This window comes from Astyanax mexicanus, chromosome 24 (assembly GCF_023375975.1).
Source record: "Astyanax mexicanus isolate ESR-SI-001 chromosome 24, AstMex3_surface, whole genome shotgun sequence".
Lineage (NCBI taxonomy): Eukaryota > Metazoa > Chordata > Actinopteri > Characiformes > Acestrorhamphidae > Astyanax > Astyanax mexicanus.
In genome coordinates this window covers 23,741,323-23,764,801 of record NC_064431.1, presented here as the reverse complement: position 1 = coordinate 23,764,801, position 23,479 = coordinate 23,741,323, and the positions used below count along the sequence as shown (strand labels likewise).

Sequence of the window (23,479 nt, the reverse complement as noted above, 5' to 3'; positions counted from 1 at the left end):
AAAGAGCTAACTGATGCTTAGTGTGGTTAGCAGGTAATGCGCTAATGCTGCTCCAGCAGTGCTAGCCAGGATTAGCAGCAGGATCAAGTCCGATATACTTACCTCTGAACAGCGAAAGAGCAAACTAGCAGCGCTAGCCGGGGTTAGGAGCAGGCTCTAATCCGACATACTCGCTTTGAACGGCGAAAGAGCTAACTAGTGCTTAGTGTGGTTAGCAGATATTGTGGTAATGCTGCTCCAGCAGTGCTAGCTGGGGTTAGCGGCAGGCTCTAATCCGACATACTCGCTTTGAACGGCGAAAGAGCTAACTAGTGCTTAGCGTGGTTAGCAGGTAATGCTAGTACTGCTCCAGCCTTGAGTTTCGATGCTGGAGAAACTAAACTATAGAACTAAACTAAAACACTGGACTTCAGCAGAGTGGCTTTACTGCTGGTAAAATTCATACATAGGGTGCACTGGATTATAACAGAAGGCGCACAGAAGATTTTTGGGAAATTAAAGGATCCCAAGTGCACCTTATAGTGCAAAAAATACGGTATATTTGTGGTGTTGCGACTGATGACGTTCCACGGGTCCACAAGAACACAAGTACAGACGAGAATGCAGCTTGAGAAACAGCCCATGTGTCTTTCATCCCTGTGAACATGGCTTCTCTGCAGGTCTTGGAGTGCACACAGTCAGCTGAGCTCCGTCCCTGTGCTGCGCGAGTGTGTTACCAGACCATTAATTTGGCCTTTCAGGGAGTCTTTGAAGCCTCGGCTGACTCGCGGCCTGTCTCTGATTGGCAATTAATTTTTAAAGGCTGCAATTGCATAAGCGCCCCAATGGCAGATTCAGACACGTGTGTGTGTGTAAGTGTGTGTCCAGTTCTTCCCCCAGGCTTTGTTTTCTTTTTCTATTTATTTCGTTTTATTTTTCAATTTTGAATCATTCTTTGATTGTACCGACTTTGCCACATCTATGGAGTTGGTCAGCTTTGTGCTAGAAAAAAAAACAACACAGTGAAAAGGCTTGAGGATGTTTAAAAAAATATATATATTTTTAAAGACCATATATGGTAAGCATATAAAATGCTTGCTTGAGCTCTGATTAAAAAAACACCTAATACATTTTGATATCGGCTTTCTCAAAGAAAAAACAGCATAATGGGCAATATAGACCTAAATACAGTACTATAAGTATTATCCTTTATACAGTACATTCATATTAACAACAGTAAGATAAACAAGACAAGCTTGTTTATGAAGGGAAATGCGCTGGTTGCCAAATATGTGGAGTTGGTCAGCTTTGCGCCGGACTCTGGCCTTTTAGGGGGAAAAAAGCGCAGTAAAAAAAGGCTTAATGATCTGAGTCGGTACATTTAAACAAGTTTCTGTCGAATTTTATTGAGATCGTAGATGGTAAGCATATAAATGCTTGCTTGAGCTCTGATTAAAAAAAAAAACACCTGATACATTTTGATGTCAGCTTCATTAAAGAAGAAACAGCATAATGGGCAATATAGACCTAAATACAGTACTATAAGTGCTATCCCTAATACAGTACATTAAGATAAGCAAGACCAGCTTGTTTATGAAGGGAAATGGGCAGGTTGCCACATCTGTTGAATTGATCAGCTTTGCGCTGGAAAAAAAAAAACACATTTTTTTAATTTGTATTATTCTTTCAAAATCCTGACTCTGGCTCCATCCAAATCAGATGCCAAATCAGACAAAATTCACGATTCTTTTTTTTTTATTTCTTTCATTTATAAAATGTAGGTCAGTGGGTTGGCGAGCCGAACGCCCGGCCGTTTACCTCCTTCTGCTTACGTCACGGTTGCATCCCGCCGCGCGTATTCCGTCTCCTCGCCGTTATCTTGATTGCTGATAAAGAGAAATCCTTTGTGCGTGAGCGTTAGAAGGACATGAAAGGGGACAGCAACACAAAAGCCTAAAGAGCTTCCATTCGGAAGTGTTATGTTGTGGCGTGAGGCCAGGCTGAGCATATGTCAGGCCGGTGCTCTTGGTCGCAGCTGATAAGCGATTAAATCCGAGCAGGATTATGAAGGGAAATGCGCAGATTGCCACATCTGTTGAATTGGTCAGCTTTGTGCCGGACTCTGACCTTTTTGGAGAAAAAAAAAAAACAGCAGCGGGAAGGCTTGATGAATGATCTGAGTCGGTAGAATCAAACGAGCTTCTGGTTAGCATATAAATGCTTGCGTGAGCTCCGATAAAAACACCTGATACATTTTGATGTTGGCTTCCTCAAAAAAAAACAGCATAATGGGCAAAATAGACCTAAATACCAGACCTAAATATGTTAGCATAGCCACTTAAACACACACCCTGCAACCCATACATCTCAATGACATCTCTCCCTCCATCACACATTCCTCCTCCTTCACCCCCACTCATTCCTCCCTCATCCCACCCTCTAACTCCATCTCCTGCCAGTCCTGACGTATTCTCGCCCTCAGAAACACCCAGAGCGAGTGATATAATGTGTCTATCTATTAATAATAAGACCCTGTCCATATTTATCAGAATATTTTTAAAAACATATTACTGTATGTCAGGCCGGTGCTCTTGGTCGCAGCTGATAAGCGATTAAATCCGAGCAGGATTATGAATAGAAATTCGCAGATCTTTGAAATTGGTCAGCTTTGCGCTGAACTCTGGCCTTTTTGGAGAAAAAAAAAACAGCAGCAGGAAGGCTTGATGATCGGAGTCAGTACAATCAAACGAGCTTCTGTCCACCTTTATTGAGATGATATATGGTAAGCATATAAATGCTTGCTTGAGCTCCGATAAAAACACCAGATACATTTTGATGTCGGCTTCCTTAAAGAAACAGCATAATGGGCAAAATAGACCTAAATACCAGACCTAAATATGTTAGCATAGCCACTTAAACACACACCCTGCAACCCATATATCTCAATGACTCCTCTCCCTCCATCACACACTCCTCCTCCTTCACCCCCACTCATTCCTCCCTCATCCCACCCTCTAACTCCATCTCCTGCCAGTCCTGACGTATTCTCGCCCTCAGAAACACCCAGAGCGAGTGATATAATGGGTCCATCTATTAACAAAGACCCTGTGCATATTTATATGAATAATCAAACAAGCTTCTGTTGACCTTTATTGAGATCATATATGGTCATAAAATCCTGGGTTGAGCTCTGATAAAAAAACACCTGATACATTTTGATGTCAGCTTTATCAAAGAAACAGCATAATGGGCAATATAGACCTAAATACAGTACTATAAGCTACTGTAAGCTGCAACAATGTCGATTATTAACATTTGTCGATACCAAATGTTCATTGTCGACTAATCATTAATTTGCACGACTACACAAAGTACTGTGGACACACACAGTTTACACACAACAGATTATGTTTTTCCTCACCAAATCTCAGAGCTTTCCACATTTTAACATTTTAAATCTCATATTTGTTGTGTCTAGTGATTTGAAGCAAAGACAAAGAAAACTAGAAACATCATAACAAAAAAGCTGTGACATCATAAAAAAAAAAGAATGCGTGGACACGACCTATCCCACACTTAAAGTGTGGGAACGAGATCCTAATGCATGGCCATGAATTATTAAGGCATTAGGGCACAACTTTATCAACCCTTTATGACATGATTGTTATCGAAATATTAAAAAAAGTGTTTAAAAAAGTTCCTTTTTCTCCCTAAAAGAAGATAAAGACAACAAAAGCTAGAAACATGAGCTGTGACATCATTAAAAATAAGAGAAAGAAAGCTAGAAGACGTACCCACAGCAAGCAGAGATGGAGAATGGCATGGCAGACATAAATAAACGTTGACTAATCAACTAATCAGAAAAATAATCGACACATTAATCGACTACCAAAATAATCATTATTTACCCATAGTCTCCACATGGGCACATGGGATTACTTTGGCAAACCTTTACCAAGCACTACAATACTGAGTTACATTCACAAATACCAGTCAAAACTTTACTTTGCAAAGCAATTGTATCAGAGACATCTGGGATAAGCAGACACACAAACCGTGTATTGTATTGTATTGTGGTCGTATGAATGCGTATGAATTTCAGAGCATTTTTGAAATAAATGGGCACAGATTCTAGACTGACTCACCTGCCTGCCTGCAGTCCTGACCTGCAGAGAATGTAGAAAAGTGTGGAGAATTCTGAAACAAAAAAAAAAAAACATGACATTGATGACCCCCATACTTTCACACACCTTGAAACATGCTTGCAGGAAGAATGCAACAAAATAACACCTGAAATACTTAATCACTTGGTTTCCTAGCTGGGAAAAAAATGTCAATTTAAAGTGTTGTGAGAAGGAATGATAGTGATACAAAGTAATAAATAATTTCTATAAATGGTAAATTGGTGGATTAACCCTGTTTTTAATCACAGCTTCAATGCGTCTTGGCATGTTCTCCTCCACCAGTCTTACACACTGCTTTTGGATAATTTTATGCTACTCACTCCTGGTGCAACGATTCAAGCAGTTCAGTTTGGTTTGATGGCTTGTGATCATTAATCTTCCTCTTAATTATATTCCAGAGGTTTTCAATTTGGTTAAATCAAAGAAACTCATCATTTTTAAGTGGTCTTTTTTTTTACAGAGTGTTTAATAAGCTATTTATAATAGTGTTTATATGTATTATATCATGCTCAATATTCTGCATCACTGATCTCCTCCCTCTCGCTGTCTCTCCTTCTCTCTCAGAGAAAGAAACGTTTCTGGAGCCCTTTGTGCTGCGGGACCTGCTGCCCTCAAATATCGGGAGCTACTACCGCTATGTGGGCTCTCTGACCACACCCCCCTGCAGTAAGGTGGTGGAGTGGATCGTCTTCAGCCGGCCTGTTTTCCTTTCCTACAAACAGGTGAGCTCTCTTCTATCTTCCATCTTCTTTTATCTTGGCAAGTGGAAACATCTCAGGTGTGGTCTTATCTTTTATCTACTATCAGATAATGACATCACAGGCTCATCATCACTAGCAGAGGGGTTCCAGCCTTCTGACTGCTGCTGTAAACTCCAGCCTGCAGAAAACACACAGCATTAACACTACAGACCAGAATAACTGACCAGTATCTGCACAGTTACCCACCATTACAAACATTACAAATATCTATCTCTCTATCTCTCTCTACCTATTTCTCTTTCTCCCTTTCTCTTTCTCTTTATCTCTCTCTGCATGTCTTTCACTCTTTCTATATCTCTCTTTTTCTTAATCTTTCTCTATCTATCTATCTATCTATCTATCTATCTCTACCTATTTCTCTTTCTCCCTCTCTTTCTCTCTTTCTCGCCCTGCATGTCTTTCTCTTTATCTGTCTCTGCATGTCTCTCTCTTTCTTTTTCTCAATCTTTCTATATCTATCTCTCTCTCTACCTATTTCTCTCCCTTTCTGGATATCTCTCTTTCTCACCCTGTCTCTCTCTTTATCTCTCCCTGCATCTCTATCTCTCTTTCTATATGTATATCTCTCCCTTTCTCACTCTTTCTTTATATATCTCTCTCTCCCTATTTCTCTCTCTCCCTTTCTGGATCTCTCTCCCTTTCTCACTCTCTCTTTTTCTATATATTTCTCTCCCTATTTCTCTCTCTTCCTTTCTGGACATCTCTCTTTGTCCCTCTGTTTATCTCTCTCTGCATGTCTCTCTTTCTCCCTCTTTCTCTTTCTCTCTGTCTCTCTCTGTTTATCTCTCTCTGCATGTCTCTTCCTCCCTCTCTCTCTTTCTCTCTGTTTCTCTTTTTTCTCTCTCTGCATGTTTCTCTTTCTCCCTCTCTCTCTTTCTCTCTGTTTCTCTCTTTATATCTCTCTGCACGTCTCTTTTTCTCCCTCTCTCCCTTTCTGGATCTATCTCTCTTTCTCACTCTCTTTATCTTTGGCTCTCTCTTTATCTCTCTCTCTGCATCTTTCTTTCTATATATATTTCTCTCTCTTTCTTTCTCTTTCTATACCTGTTTCCCTCTCTGCCTATTTCTCTCTCCCCTTTTTTCTGGATCTCTCTCTATCTTTCTCACTCTTTCTCTCTCTGTCTCTGTCTCTATTTCTCTCTGCATGTCTCTCTCTCTCTCTTTCTATATCTATATCTCTCTCCCTATTTCTTTTTCTCCATTTCTGGATGTCTTTCTTTTTCTTTCTCTCTCTCTTTCTGTCTGTCTCTCTCATTCTCTCTGTATACCCTTGCCTGCCTCTCTCTTTTTTGCAAGTCTCTGTCTTTCTGCATCTCTCTCTCTCTCTCTCTCTCGTTTTCTCTCTCTCTGTCTCCCTCGTTCTCCGGCGCAGGGTAATTGATAGAGGCGGCACATGTAGTGAGCTGTGCTCTGATTCATAATGGAAACAAACAGCTGAAGGAAGCTCCATGACAGTGTGATAACTAGCCAATCCGGAGCCTGCCTCCCTCCCTCCCTCCCTCCTTATCTCCTCCCTGTCCCATCCTCCCTTCTCCTCTCTGTAGGGAACCAACCAAAACCATGCAAATTTAAACATTGCAGTTTCTAATGTTCCTGGGTGTATTTTTGTCTTGGTTAATAAAGTAAGTCTTTATTAAACCCTCAGCATTTAATATGTTTGTACTTTGGTAGATGTGATACTACAAGGCCTGTCTTTTACGTCAGTTGTTGGCAAGGACTTACCGATACAATACATATCACGATCGATAAAGAGGTTACAATTTAATATATGACAATATATTGTTATATAATGTAAGCAAGGCGATATATATTGCGATGGTGGATTCTGAAGATAGAATACAACACTGTATATCTAGTGGGTGAAGTTTAAACACAACACTAAATGAATCAATACTGCGTTTTTGAAAACATATATCAATATTTGTTCCACACTCTTGTGGAAATCAATCAATATATAGACTAACTGTACTATTTACCTGTACATGTCTTAGGAACAAATCCTAAGGCTTTTATGAATGAGCCCTAATGCTATAGGATCTTTAGAACCATGGAAATACTGTACATTCTATCGGCCTTGTTCGGCCTTGTGCAAACTGCAGGCTGGTACTGTATGTACAGCACCTCGGAGTGCTCACGCAAGCCGCTCACGCAAGCCGCTCATGCAAGGTCGTGTTTTAGTACTCATGGGGTTTGGCTTCAGATTTCAGCTCCTATGAAAAAGTTATCAGGGAGCGTTGCGGAGTTTTGTCTTGCCGTCTTCAGTTCCGCAGTGAAGTTGAGTCAGGGTTCAGATCTTCCTCGACTGTGTGTTCCAGCCCTATAGCTGCTCTGCAGTGCTGTATTCAAAATATTAAATATTTCATTTCACCCTTGAAAAAAACTAGCGATTGGATTTTGTTCTCCAAGAAACCGGCGTGTAGCGAGTCTCGCTCTGCACGGATCAGAGTCGGATCTGGAATCACAGCCCTGATCTGGAGCATACAGGGCCTGTATTCTGCATTTTGCATCCTTGAGGTTTAGTTATAAAATTGAAATCAAATAAAGTTTATTTGTAAAGAGCTTTTTACAACTGATGTTTTCACAAAGCAGCTTTATAGAACAGAGAAACAGACAAAATACTAAACGTATAATACCTCAGAAACCTCAGTGAGCATGGAAAAAAAAGGAAAAACTCCCTCAGAGCTGGAGGAGGAAGAAACCTTGGGAGGACCATCATACCTCTGGTCACACAGCTTTTAAATAATTCATTAATTAAGAGACCACTTCAGTTTCTGAATCAGTTTATCTGATTTTGCTATTTATATGTATATGTTTAAGTCAAATGTACATTGTTGTTTTATTTTATAAACTACGGACAACATTTCTCCCAAATTCCAAATAAAAATATTGTCATTTAGAGAATTTATATGGCTGAAATAACAAAAAAGATGCAGAGCTTTCAGACCCTAAATAATGCAAAGAAAACAATTATTCATATTCATAAAGTTTTAAGAGTTCAGAAATCAATGTTTGGTGGAATAACCCTGGTTTTTAATCACAGTTTTCATGCATCTTGGCATGTTCTCCTCCACCAGTCTTACACACTGCTTTTTGATAACTTTATCCTACTCACTCCTGGTGCATAAATTCAAGCAGTTCAGCTTGATTTGATGGATGTTATCATCCATCTTCCTCTTTTTTATATTCCAGATGTTTTCAATTTGGAAAAATTAAAGAAACTCATAATTTTTAATTGGTTGCAATTTTTTTCATGTTCATTATCACCCACTCTGCTGTGCTGTCCACTGTGGGTGGTAGTCTACGCATTCTAAAATGTATACATGGTACACACCTGACACTGTGGTTCAGAAAATGTTAAATACACCCCCCTACAAACTTTGGCACCCACAACCAGGCCTCGCTCCAACTCCCATAATTCATTGCACCTTGCTATGAGCATGCTGTCCAACGTTTAACCTCCCCCAGTTACTCAAACTGTACTTTGTAACAGTAACTGCCACATATGACAGAACCTACTATATATTCCTAAGCTTAAGCCTCACGGTGTTGTTTTTCTTCTTGAGGAAAGGCTGCTTCGGGCCGCACGCCCCCCTGTTGCTAAGCAACAGTAGTATCGCAGCATATGCAACTGTCAGTTGGCAGAACACATTGTTTCGATATTTATAGACAGAAATTCAGCTCGGATTATAAACTAGCTAAGTTGGCTCTATTTTTAGGCCTCGACCAACCATAACCAGTTGCTGAGTACCATAGCAACCACTTGTTAACAACCTAGCAACCATTTCAGGCATACTGAGGTAACTACTCACCTAGCAACACCATAGCAATCACTTATCCAAACAACCATAGACCTCAACCAATCTCAGTGTAGCATCTTAGCAACCTCCTCAGACATCCTAGCAAACTACATGCAATACCATAACAACACCATAGCATCCATTTACCTTAGCAACCCCCAGTAACACCTTAGCACTCATCTAGCAACACCATAGCAATCATTTAACCAAACACCCTAGTGACCACATACAGTAGCAGCAGTAGATTACCACCTTAACTACTTGATGGCATCTTAGCAACCACCCCCTGAAATACCATTGGAAACTCAACCTTACCTACTAAATAACACCTTAGCAACCACCTAGAACAATCGCAGAGCCAAACTCCCCTCGGTCCAACTGTCTGTGACATTGCAACCACAGTGAATTCCACATAAGCATTTTTTTTTCCATACAAAAAAAGCGAGAAGACTCTTTATTGGCTTGGGTTGCCAAGTGCAGCCTTTCAACCCAACGAGAGACTTTCCTCCCCCACGTCCTCTTTACTCCAGTTAGTGGCCATTAGGAGGGCTGTTTTAAGCGATTGACACCACTGTTCTCTTTTGTCCTTCGCTTTTCCTCCGTTTTTCCTCCTTTGATTTGCTTTAAAGGAAATATCAGCGAGGCAGATAAAAGGGAGGCTATAGAAGACGACAGTACTCCCTCCCTCCTCTCTCCCTTTTTTAGTTTTTTTTCATGTTCTTCTCTCTGCTTTTGCTTGTTCTCTTTGTTTTCTAGTCTCTCTCTCTCTCTCTCTCTCTCTCTTTCTCTCTCTCTCTCTTTGTGCTTTGTTCCTGATCAGTAGGGGAAGTAGGTCAGGGCGAGTGACAGCCGTAGCTCAGAGGTACTTTTTGTGGTGCCGATCGATGCAGTCTTTCACTCACACACACACACACACATTGTAAAACATCTGGAACATCTGGAGTGCTTGTGTTCGTATATATGTATGTATATATGTTTATATATATATATATATATATTATATATATTAATGATAATATCATTGAAGTCAGGTTCAAATGGACACAAGCATTAGTGAAAGAATGGGTTGTTTTCAAGGGTTGTTGGCCTCTCATTAGAGATGACTTAAAATCTTCTTTCCAGTGTTCCTTTTTATCACCACACACACACACACACTCCTCCAGGATTATTGGTGGGCTGTGATTTAGGAATCTAGAATCCCCCAGCGTGTCTCAGGCCAGATTTCAGCCCCAATAAGCTGTTTACATCAGGGGGGTTAGACCATATTACGGACAAGCAGATTAAGATTGTGATTAAGAGATTATGTCTCATGGCTCTGTACTGACTGAGGGCTTGGAGGGATCCCTGAGGGGTTAGTGTGTGTGTGTGTGTGAGTGTGTGTGAGAGAGGGAGAGAAACAGAGAGAGAGAGAGGGCTAGTGCTATAGGCCAGTGTCAGATCTGTTAAAGCTGATGTCGGGCAGATAAACACACTAGTTTTAGGGGATTGGAACGGAGCCGAAAAAAAACCCTGAATATCTCAGATTGCTGCAAATCCTGGCATGCAGTTGTATCTCAGGCAGACATATTATGTTTACAGGTGTGCTCTGCTTAGGCACTGGGTTTTGCCACAAGAGTGCATAAAAGTGATTTCCTCAACAAAAAAAAAGACAAGGCAACTAGTGTACTTCCTGGTGAGAGATTGTTGACTGCTAGATATGCCTTTAAAATATATACTGAAAGATGCTGATGCAGCATTGCCAATTAGGCTCACAGCGCACTCGGAGGAAAATGCAGCATCTCGGTTCCGATACAGCAGCTCACAGACACCTTGTTCTGATCGACATCACCCTTTGGAGTGATGTGGGAAAAGAGCATTATCTACCCACCCAGAGAGAGCAAGGCCAATTGTGCTTTCTCAGGGCTCTGGCAGCTGATGGCAAGCTGCATAACCGGGATTCGAACCTGCAATCTCCCGATCATAGAGGCACACTGCCCCCACTGCTGGTGTGATGGTCTGAAGAGTCATTGCATATTACATTGCTTAGTTGTTGTTCACCCCTAGTAGTGATATAAGGCAAACTAACAGTTCACTATTTGGCAAACCACAGGTCATTGTTGCCCTTTCTACATATGTGTTATAACGGATTATTAATGATTTTTAAGGCATTTACAACCTAATTAGTAACCATTAATAAACTAATTGTAAACCATTTATAAACCCTTTATAAAGGTAGTCTTATTTTACAGTGGTACCGTAAAAAAATACAGTTTTCAGGAGAAAAATCTGTGTAGATTAACATCCAGCGCTTGTTTGACTTGTCTGAGTTAGAAGGAAAACATGGTGACACCTTTCTATTCCTTTCTAGTGTCTCCTTATGAAATGCGCCTTATAATCCAGTGTGCTTTATGTATAAAAATAGATCAGAAAATAAATGGTTTACAATTAGTTTATTAATGGTTACTAATACTAGGTTGTAATTGGAATAAATAGAAAGAGCAACAATATAGATGGCTGTGGGTTCACTATTTGGTAAACGACAGGTCATTGTTGCCCATTCTACGTATGTGTTATAACTGATTATTATTACAACATAATTAGTAACCATTAATAAACTAATTGTGAATCATTTATAAACCCTTTATAAAGGTAGTTTTATTTGAAAGTGGTACCGTAAAAAAAAGAGTTTTCAGGGTTCACTATTTGGCAAACAACAGGTCATTGTTGCCCTTTCTATGTATGTGTTATAACTGATTATTAATGATTTTTAAGGCATTTACAACCTGGTTACCTAGTAACCAATAATAAACTAATTGTAAACCATTTATAAACCCTTTCTAAAGGTAGTCTTATTTTAAAGTGGTACCAGTAATCTTTACCTAATTTTATGCATACAATATTACCTAATTTCAATTGCTTAATTTATACAATACTACTGGAATTGAAATAATTTTAGTTAAAACACACATTTAAATATTTAAAGTGGTACCCTAAAAAATACACCAGATTGGATGCTTAGCAAAATGCAGATTCAATTCTAGACTGAAGTAGAGAAAGTGGCATAAAGGGACAGATGGTGGAGATGATAGGAGAGAGAGATGACATAAGGAGATATTTTCACATACAGATAAATGCAGACAGATAGCTGCATCTCATCCTGGTGGTATTTCATTTGCTGTGTTGTAATTGTGTGTATATGAGTGTGTGTGTTTGTGTGTGTGTGTGTGTGTGTGTGTGTGTGTGCAGTCATTCTGCCTGGCACGGTTTGGATCGTCCTCCACTCCTGCACCTGCACTCTGACTCACCGGTGTTTGGGAGGGGGAACGGAGCGAGGGGCATCGTGGGGGATGAGTCATGTGGGTGGTTGAGGAATGAGTGGAGCAGTGAGTAAATAAGCTGCTCAGATGAGATTTTAATGCGAATAAAAGCTCAGGCTGAGATTTCCTAAGGATCTGTGGATACAGATACAGAATATTCAGCCTCTCCAGAGGCCCGTTAGAGACTCTGCGCACAAGTAGCTTTCAGCACACACACACACACTTCTAAAAAACACATGCTGAACTAATATAGCAAATACAGCTTTATTTCCCAACATTTGGCTGTGTTTTTGCACTGACCGACATTGTTGAGTTTTCTGGCCTAAGTGTGAACACAAAAGCAAATTATTTTCAATCCAGTTTGAACTGATTTCATTATACACTTGCAGAAACGTCTGCTGCAATGATATATAAGTTTACTTTTTTTCGCAGTGACACAAATTGGGCTTTTTTGTCTAAATATAAACACAAAATGTAGATCCTTCAAATAGATGGTTAAACAATACTACAGATTTTTTTGTTTCCATAAAAAAAGACATTCAGCCCCTCCAGGCCTGTTAGAGGCTCTGAGCACAAGTAGCCGGCTAAACTAATATAGCAAATAGAGCTTTATTTCCCAAAATTTAGCTGTGTTTTGCACTGACCAGTGCTGTTGAGTTTTCTTGCCTAAATGTGAACACAAAAGCAGATTATTTCAAATCTTTTGGTGGAGTAACTGTCTCTGTCTCTATATTCCAGGCAAGCATTTCAACAAAATTCTGAAGCATTGCTTTGAGGAGTGAAACAGATTGAGCATTTTTTGACTAAATGTGAGCACAAAAGCAGATTATTTCAAATCTTTTTGTTGGAGTAACTGTCTCTGTCTTTATTTTCCAGGCAATGCTTTCTACGAAATTCTGAAACATTGCATTGAGGAGTGAAACTGATTGAGCTTTTTCGGACTAAATGTGAACACAAAAGCAAATCATTTTAAATCCGGTTTGAACTGATTTCATCATACACTTGCATAAGCGTCTGCTGCATTGATTTTTTCCATTAAAAAACATTCAGTCTCTCAAGAGGGCAAAAAACACATGCTGAACTAATATAGCAAATACAGCTTTATTTCGCAACATTTGGCTGTGTTTTTACACTGGCCGACTTTGTTGAGTTTTCTTGCCTAAATGTGAACACAAAAGCAGATTATTTCAGATCTTTTGATGGAGTAACTTTCTCTGTCTCTATTTTCCAGGCATGGCTTTCTACAAAATTCTGAAGCCTTGCTTTAAGGAGTGAAACAAATTGAGCATTTTTTGACTAAATGTGAACACAAAAGCAGATTATTTCAAAACTTTTGATAGAGTGACTGTCTCTACTTTCCATGCAAGGATTTCAACAAAATTCTGAAGCCTTGCTTTAAGGAGTGAAACAAATTGAGCTTTTATTTTGACTAAATGTTAACACAAAAGCAGATTATTTTAAATCCAGCTTGAACTGATTTCATCATACACTTGCATAAACGTCTGCTGTATTGATATAGCTGTTTTATTGTGTTTTTGCAGTGACACAGATTGGGCTTTTTGTGTAAATATGAACACAAAAGTTTAATCCTACAAATAGATTGTTAAACAGTGCCACGGAAGATTTTTTTCTTACATAAAAAACATGTTTTTATTAGAACTGTGACTTAATGTAAAACTTCTTACCCAATTTAAAGGTTCTTTACACTTAACAGTTGAATATTAATTTGCAAAACTGATTTTAAACTATGAAGACTGAAAGATTGGAAAATTTTGAGCAAAGAAAATCTCAGATTTGAGTGGTACAGCCTGTGATCTGTAGCTGTTGCTTCTCTCTCTCTATTCCTCACAGTTGGAGGCCTTCTACTCCATCTTTACCACAGAACAGCAGGATCATGTGAAGTCAGTGGAGTACCTGCGGAACAACTTTCGCCCACTGCAGAGCCTAGACAACCGGGAGGTGTTCAAATCCGCAGTTAAAGATGCCTGGCTGCCATATCTGACCGACCCGTACGGCACTGAGGCCTCGAAAGGTAAGAAAAATCCTCTGGATTAGTGTTTTAGTTTATTTACCTCCATAAAATTAACCTGTTGTAGTGAGTCAGCCAAGACCAAAGTCACTTCAAGTTCTAAAAAATAGCATTACGGCCTAAAACTAAAAGCAAAAAAAAACAAACTAAAATTAATATTAATTTGAGGTCTGTATTTTATTGACATTATTTGATAAAACTACAATATCCAGACTGCTAACATCCACTAATATATAAACACAAGTAATTTGAAATGAAGTACCCTAGCTACCACTGAGCAACGTCATAGCAACTTTAGCACCCATCTACCAATCAACCTGTTTGAAGCCTGAGACCACCTGAGATCAGTAGCAACCACCTAGCAGACACTTGGAATCACCATATCATCTTGCAACACTATAACACCCTAGCAGCCACCAGGAAGACAATATCAGTTTCCTGGATACACCCTGGATATAGGGTGTGTAGCAACCACTTAGCAACCACCTAGCAACACACTTAACAGACTCCCGGCAACTTCATGTCATCTTTCAAAACTGTAATACACTATAACACCCTAGCAGCCACCGAGGAGACCATACCAGTTACCTGGACACCATATAAGCCATGTAGCAGCAACCACTTAGCAACCACTTAGAAACACACTGAAGTATCCACCTGAACATCAATGTATCCAACAAACAACACCATAGCAACCACATGGCATACAATAGCAGCTACCTAGCAACTTATAAGCAACAACATAGCAACTTTACCATAGCACCCAAAAGCACTACTATGCAACCACCTGCGACATCTTAGCAACCACCTTGGAGATCAAAGCATCCATATCAACTGTATAACAACCACCCAAACAAACACCTTACTATCCACCTTTAACATCTTAGCCACCACCTAGGATACCAAAGCATCCACCTAGCAACCAATTAGTATCAATCTGTCTGTTTGTGTTTTCTGTCTGTCTCTTGTCATGTCAGTGAACACCTGCTCACAACAGGACACCACTTATTATCTATTATGAAGCTCAGAGATGGAGGGTGAGGCGGAGTCATGGCAGTGTGTGAGGCAGCTCGTGAGGCAGCTCCTGTGGCAGGAGTGTAAGGGGCACAGTGTCCTTGAAAAGCTGCAGTCTGCTGCCTTTTCCTGTGAGCCGGTGCTTCCGTCACGCAGCGACAGATGAGAGGTGGAACAGTCGGGTTAAGATTGAGAGCATAACGACACGCCATATGCCACCTACACACACACACACACACACACTTATCCCATCTCTTATCCATGTAGTCCTGACTTCATACCTTACTAGCATACAAACAGGATAAGGTGTGCACAAATATATACGTACGTACATACATCCATAAATTTACGCGGAACATATCACATCATCCACAGCTGTACCCCGTTAGCATTCTCTGCACATCCTGTTTCCATAGGAGGAACTCACGCTGTGTACATCTGTATGCAAATGAGTTGAGGCGCACACTCCGCCAAAACCGTAACGTTTTTAACAAATATGCTGTAGCATATTTGAATAAATCATTTATTTGCAGGTACTTTAAAAAAAAAAGTCTATTTTCACGCCTTGTGCCCGCGCTGTTAAGATATGAACACGCCAAAGTCAGAGCACCCCTGGTTCTTAAAACGAATGACCAACAAGTGGCGCATCGATTGGTTTATTTCACATTATAAATAAACCAACTTAGTATGCCCGAAACAGCTACCAAAGAGACCATACCAATAACCTGGACACTATGTAGACCATATAGGCTGCCTAGCAACACCTTTGCAACTAATAAGCAATATGCAACATAGCAACTTTACTATAGCACACGACAATAGAACTATAGAACCCAACTGTGACATTTTAGCAACCATATCAACTGCATAGCAATCACCAAAACAAACACCCTAGTATCCACCTTTTACATCTTAGCCACCACCTAGCATACCAAAGCAACCACCTAGCAACCACCTAGCAGCCATTGCTTTGAAAACTGACACAAACCAAGCTGTTTGTTTTTTATTTATTTTTTACTAAATGTGAACACAAAAGCAGATTATTTCAAATCTCTTTTTGGAGTAACTGATTCAACTGTCTAAGGAAGCCTTTTTTTCTACAAAATTGTTAAGCATTGCTCTGAGGAGTGACTCAAATCGAGTTTTTTTTACTAAATGTGAACAAAAAATGTGGATTATTTTAAATCTCTTTTTGGAGTAACTGGCTCTACCCTCTAAGGAAGTCTTTCTACAAAATTGTTAAGCATTGCTCTGAGAAGTGACAGAAATTAAGCTTTTTTTTAACTAAATGTGAACACAAAAGCAGATTATTTTAAATCTCTTTTTGGAGTAACTGGCTCAACTGTCTAAGGATGTCTTTTTGGAAAATTGTTAAGCATTGCTCTGAGGAGTGACACAAATCAAGCTTTTTTTTTAACTAAATATGAACACAAAAGCAGATTATTTCAAATCTCTTTTCGGAGTCACTGATTCAACTGTCTAAAGATGTCTCTCTACAAAATTGTTAAGCATTGCTCTAAGGAGTCACACAAATCAAGCTTTTTTTTTTTACTAAGTGTGAACACAAAAGCAGATTATTTCAAATCTCTTTTTGGAGTGTCTGGCTCAACTGTCTAAGGATGTCTTTCTACAAAATTGTTAAGCATTGCTCTGAGGAGTGACACAAACCAAGCTCTTTTTTTTAATAAATGTGAAACCAAAAGCAGATTATTTCAAACCTCTTTTTGGAGTAACTGATTCACCTGTCTAAAGATATCTTTCTACAAAATTGTTAAACATTGCTTTGAGAACTCACACAAACCAAGCGATTTTTTAAAATAAATGTGAAAAGCAGATTATTTCAAACCTCTTTTTGGAGTAATTGGCTCTACTGTCTAAGAATGTCTTTCTACAAAATTGTTAAGCATTGCTCTGAGGAGTGACACAAATCAAGCTTTTTTTTTTTACTAAGTGTGAACACAAAAGCAGATTCTTTTAATTCCAGTTTATTCCAACTGATTTCATCATACACTTGCATAAACGTCTATATCCCATCTCTTACCCATATAGTCCTAACTTCATAACTTAGTAGCACGCGTACCATACCGTACCGTATCGTAACATCCATAGCTGTACCCCGATAGCATTCTCTGCACACCCTTTTGCCATAGGAGGAACTCACGCTGTGTACATCTGTTTGGAAATGGGTCGAGGCGCACACTCCGCCAAAACCATACCGTTTTCAACGCATTTTTACAAAGAAAAAATTAAATAGATCATTTATTTGCAGGTACGTACAAAAAAAACACCACATGAAATTTGCTGCTTCTGTAAGCATGCAACCCCCCATGCGCCAGAACATCAAAGCTTAATGAAAACATCCCTAACAAGGACACAATTGCCTCTTAATTGGACATAATTGGTTTCTACCTGTGAAGCATTCATGAAGCCGCCACATTTTCGAGATAAAAAGATCCTTCTATTTAAAGCAAGAAGACTCCCACTGTTCAAATGAAAGTCTTTTTTCCACATTCATACATTCATGTTCTAAAATGACTGGCCATTAACCTCTATTACTAAAATTTAATTTTCTTCTTAATTTCATTCTTTTTGCTGATTTTTCTTTCCCGCCAAACATTTCCCACATTTTTTTAAAAGACATTTAAGACGATCCAACCACATGGCTACAAACCACATGGGGTACCCAAGCAACCACGTGGGATATCAATCACAGCTGCCTACCAATCATCCATCAATAAACATTGTTGCACCCACTTAGTAACACCTTAGCAACCTCCCAGCATACCATAGCCCTCTCCCCATGTGCCACATGTGCTACACGTGTACTAGTAATAGTCAACCTTGGGTAACATTGGGTAACAACCACATGGGGTACCCTAGCAACCTGAGCAACCACCTGGGATACTATAACCACCAAACCTAGCAACCATATGCAACAACTTTTCTTATGTGCCAACTACATAGGGTACCCTAGCATCCACCTGGTAGGCAGATATCTTAGCATCTGCGTACAAACAGTCTAGCATCACTGTAGCAACCACCTGAGCAACCATTGGGATTCTATAACAATTGTTATTACATGCCAACCACATGGGGTACCCCAGCATCCACCTGTGGCATCATAGCATTTGCCTACAAACCTGAGCAACCACTCAGGATACTATAGTATAGCATATAAAACAACTCTTTATATGTGCCAGCAACATGTGCAACCCTAGCATCCACTTGGTAGGCAGATACTATGATGTCAACATCTGCCTACAAACCATCTAGCATCATTGTAGCAACCACCTGAGCAACCACCCGGGATCCTATAACCTTATAAATAACAACTCTTCAACTCTCCATGTGCCAACTACATCCACCTGGTTTTCAGATGTCATAGCAACTGCCTACCAACCATCTAGCATTACTGTAGCAACCACCTGAGCAACTACTGGGATACTAAAACAACTGTTCCAATGTGCCAAAACATGGGGTACCCTAGCATCCACCTGGTATGCAGATATCAGAGCAATTGCCTACTAACCTTCTAGCATCACTGTAGCAACTACCTGAGCAACCACCCAGGATACTACAACCACCAAACATAACAACCATGTATAACAAGTCTTTTTATGGGCCAACCACATGGCATACCATGACATCCACCTGGGACATAATAGCATCTGCCTACTAACCATCTTGCATCGCTGTAGGAACCACCTGGGATACTATAACCACCAAAACCTACAATCCATGTAAAACAACTCCTAGGTTCCAACCACATGGAGTACCCTAGCATCCACCTGGTAGGCAGACATCATGGCATCTGCCTACTAACCATCATGCATTACTATAGCAACCACCTGATTGACCACTAGGATACTCTATCCACCAAACCTAACAACCATATGTAACAACTCTTCTTAATTGCCAACCACATGGCATACCATAGCAGCCACCTGGGGAAATCAGAGCAGCTGCCTATACCTACAATTTGCTCTTGCTATGCTCTTGAACTTATATGAGTTAGACTTTGCGACATTGTAACAACCACCTGGAATACCATAGCTACCCATATTAACCACCTGGAGCATCTTAGCAACCTAACTTACACCATTGCAACTGCTTTGAATAACATAGCAACCCCCATACAAACCCCAAACCCATAAAGCGAACATCTGGAGCTCCTCAACAACCGTCTAGTTTCCATTCAGCAACAACATTGTTGTAACCATATTTGATAACATAGCAACCACCTAAAAACACCACAGTAGCCACCTTTTAAGAGCTTATAAGCTGCCTGAAGTGGGTACGACTTAAGCTCTGGAGCATAGCATCAGTTACCACAGGCAATAATGATCACGCCTTAAACTGCATGAATAGAAAACCCACTCATAAGGATTAAAATTTTATAAAAATTATATTCCTTTAATCTAAAAACAGAAATAAAGCAATAACAAGGGTACCCATCACACACACACACACTCACACACACACATCTATAGCATTAAAACAAGAATAAAGGCAATAAAAGCCCCTGACAGGCCCTGTGTCTGTATGTCACAGAGGCGTCCTTGTCCTTTTGTACTTCCCTCACATGTTTTCCAGCCCCTTGTAGGCGCTTCGTGGTGAGACAACAATAGATCAGTCCCTCCTAGCTCCGCTGTCAATCACTCTCAATACGCCATCTTCTCTCATTGTGTGCGTTCCTTGTTTTGTTGTGATTTCCGTTCCAGTCTTGCTTTGACTTCCCTCTGTCTCTTTCTGCCATCCAGTCCTGCTCACTCCATTCATTACCATGTGTGCGATTCTGTCTCCCACACCCTGTTGATATCCACCGCAGACTGACTAAACCATAGCATCTGCTTTGCAACACCCTAGCAGCCACCATATGAAACACCATAGCATTCACCTGTGGCACCTATGCACTTATTTCACCAATTTGTCAATGAAATACCTCTAAGACCATTGCAAACTCTTTTTGCAACACCCTTGCAGCCACTAAGCAACACCAAGGCAACGAGCTAAGAATACCATGGCAACCACCTTGCATCACTCTACAGTAACATCCATTTACAGTAGCAACTACTTAGAGTTTTACTGAGTATTTTAACCACCTGGGATGATTAGAAACACCTCCTAAAAACCTCCTAGAAACAACTTGCAATGTAATTGCAACCACTTAGCAACACCATATCTATCGATCTATTGGCATAGTATAGAAATTGTAAGCAACACCATAGCAACCACCTGATATAAAAAGCAATTGCCTTGCACCACCATGATACCCATCTCATAGCAAACTTCTAAAACACTATAGTAACCTTCTAGCAACCATCTGAGATACAATACAAAGCGATTACTTGGGAAAGTATAGCAGTACCAAAACAATTTCACACTAGTTTACCACACGGCAACAGCCTAGCAACTGACAAGAAGTGGTAACCACATATGTCGTCACGCATGACCATTCTCTGCCGTCAGTCACTCTCTTTGTTCCTTGTTATGTTGGGATTTCCGTTCGAGTCCGGCTTTGAATTCCCTCTATCCCTTTCTGCCAATCAGTTTCTGCCAATCAGAATCTTATGTGGCACCAATTAGCATCATGCTAACAGCATGTCTAAATCATTACACACTTTCCTTAGAGTGCTTAGAGTCTTTTCCTGACATTCCTTGTTAGCGCAGGCTGAGACACCGGGATCAGGAAGATTCAGGAAGCGCTAACGAACCTCTGGGCTCCAAATCAGACTGAGGGAATTAATTTAGGTGCTCGGGACGAATTCCGATATTAAAAGAGCGCGGGGCGATGGGTTGGGGAGGGACGAAAGGAGTAGACTCTGTTATCGTTGGAGAGCAATTGTTTCATTTTTCGGGCGTGTCAAATTAATTTGGGACGCCGTGTCCTGCCGTTGAGGAAGAATGGAGGGACGGCGTGGAGGAAGGTGGGATGAAAGCAGGGTAATTTGGAAGGAGAGAGTGTAATGGAGGGATGTGGAGGATGGAAATAGAGCGGTATCAGGGAGGCCTGCAGTCGTGGATCGAGCTTTCATGCTTTGTGTCAAAGCAGATTAGTTCAAACCTCATCAGCCTGGAAAAACATAGGAGGCCAGTGCGGCGGATAAGACGTGAAGTGTGTGTGTTCGGTGTGTGTGTCGTGCCTGTGTCTATGTGTGTATGTGTTTCGCCATGGGTGGGGGTTGGGACGGGAGCTTGTCAAGAATCTAGCCTCCGAGCGTCCAACCAACTTTGATCTCTGTGACTGTGACCATGTCTGATCTGTGTGACTGGGTCTGTTCACTGCTTTTCCAACAGCACAATAGAGATCCAGCAGCTCCGCCTCCTCCGGAACCAGACGCAGAATAGAGGTGTAAAAATGCATCTGCCAAATATGTTTGCACTTCCTTTTTCTTTTTTTCCTTAGTTTTATTGTGTGCAATCCGCTGCTGTATAATTAGTGCATTCTCATTTGCATATTCATTATACACTCACCGAGCAATTCATTGGGAAGGCTTGTAGACCTGTTCGTTTGTGCAATTACCTAATCAGCCAATCGTGTGGCAGCAGTGAAATGGAAACAGTCTTGCAGATAAAGGCCAGCAGCTTTAGGTATTGAGGTAATGTAGGGTAACCATGATAGCAAAATACCATGAGCTGCATCGCCCTGACTGCATCGATTTGATTCTAGGCTTGATTTCTGAAATCTACATTTGCCAAGTACAATAGTCAAATACAGCAGTCGGCCAAAACCACATGTTCCAAATATCTGGTTGCCAAGTATAATATAAGACTTAGCCCAAGCCGCAGGTTCTAGCGCCTTGGCTACCAAGTATAATATGGGAATCAGCCCAAGCCACATGTCCTAGCACCTTGGCTACCAAGTATAATATGGGAGTCAGCCCAAGCCACATGTTCTAGAACGTTGGCTGCTGAGTAAAATATGAGAATCGGCCCAAGCTGCATATTCTAGCACTTTAGCTGCTGAGTATAATATGAGAATCAGCCCAAGTCGCATGTTCTAGAACCTTAGCTGCCGAGTATAATATGAGAATCGGCCCAAGCCACATGTTCTAGCACCTTGGCTGCCTAGTATAGTATAAGAATCGGCCCAAGCCACATGTCCTAGCACCTTGGCTGCCAAGTATAATATGGGAATCAGCCCAAGCCACATGTCCTAGCACCTTGGCTGTCGAGTATAATATGGGAATCAGCCCAAGCCGCATGTACTAGCACCTTAATTGCCAAGTATAATATGGGAATCAGCCCAAGCCGCATGTCCTAGCACCTTGGCTCCCTAGTGTAATATAAGAATCGGCCCAAGCCGCATGTCCTTGCACCTTGGCTGTCGAGTATAATATGAGAATCTGCCCAAGCCGCATGTACTAGCACCTTGGCTGCCTAGTATAAGAATCGGCCCAAGCCGCATGTCCTAGCACCTTGGCTGTCGAGTATAATATGGGAATCAGCCCAAGTCGCATGTACTAGCACCTTGGCTACCAAGTATAATATGGGAATCGGCCCAAGCTGCATGTCCTAGCACCTTGGCTGCTGGTTGTAATATGAGAATCAGCCCAAGTCGCATGTACTAGCACCTTGGCTGCCTAGTATAGTTTAAGAATCGGCCCAAGCTGCATGTCCTAGCACCTTGGCTGCTGGTTGTAATATGAGAATCGGCCCAAGCCACAGGTTCTAGCACCTTGACTGCCAAGTATAATATAGGATCAAATTTGCAATGCAGATTTCTACTCAACATCCTTCGTTCAGTCTGGGCTCTCTGACATATACGTTTTTTTTTCTTTCTCTCTGCTAGATCTTTGATTCTCTCACGTTCCTTTCGTTGCTGCCTTGATACCACTCCCCACCCCCCACCCACCATTTATCTCTGCTTCTATTTCCCTCGCCATGGTCAAGTAGCTGCAGGGCCAGGGACGGCCCTTTTTATTAAACGCATTTTTGCGCATCTCCTAAGAGTGCCGCTCTCGCAAAATGACCTTCTCAACTCGCACTTTTGAAGGCAGAGTAAAAGAGAGAAAATGAGCCAAGGTGAGATAAAGAGAGAGAGGGTGAGTAAAAGAGAGAGGGGCGGGAGAGAAAGAAATAGAAATAAATCTGACGATCCTTAGTGGCATTCACCACCTGGATTTGTAACGCCTCAACATAGTACCCGTCAAGCAACCACCTACAAACACTGTAGTAACTACCTAGCAACCACTTACCAACACCAGAGTAATCACTTGGCATAGCATAGCAACCACATAGCAATATCCGTAGCAACCACCTGAAATACCTTGGCAACTACAAGTACCTTGCAACTCATCTACTAACATGCTACATAATATTTCTTCGACTATTTCTAAGGTGCACTTAGAGTTCTTTAATTTTCTCTAAAATCAACAATGAGCCTTATAATCTAGTGTGCCTTATGTTTGAATTCTAC

At 40.8% G+C, this 23,479-nt stretch overlaps 1 protein-coding gene across 1 annotated transcript in view; it reads left to right on the top strand.

The window, feature by feature from the left end:
• Positions 1–23,479, top strand: part of ptprga (protein tyrosine phosphatase receptor type Ga) — a 445,965-nt gene that overhangs the window by 347,365 nt on the left and 75,121 nt on the right. The window contains exons 7-8 of the mRNA XM_022682776.2: positions 4,728–4,885; positions 13,869–14,049. Of these exons, the coding sequence (XP_022538497.1) occupies positions 4,728–4,885; positions 13,869–14,049 (339 nt within the window). The remainder of the gene's footprint in view (positions 1–4,727; positions 4,886–13,868; positions 14,050–23,479) is intronic.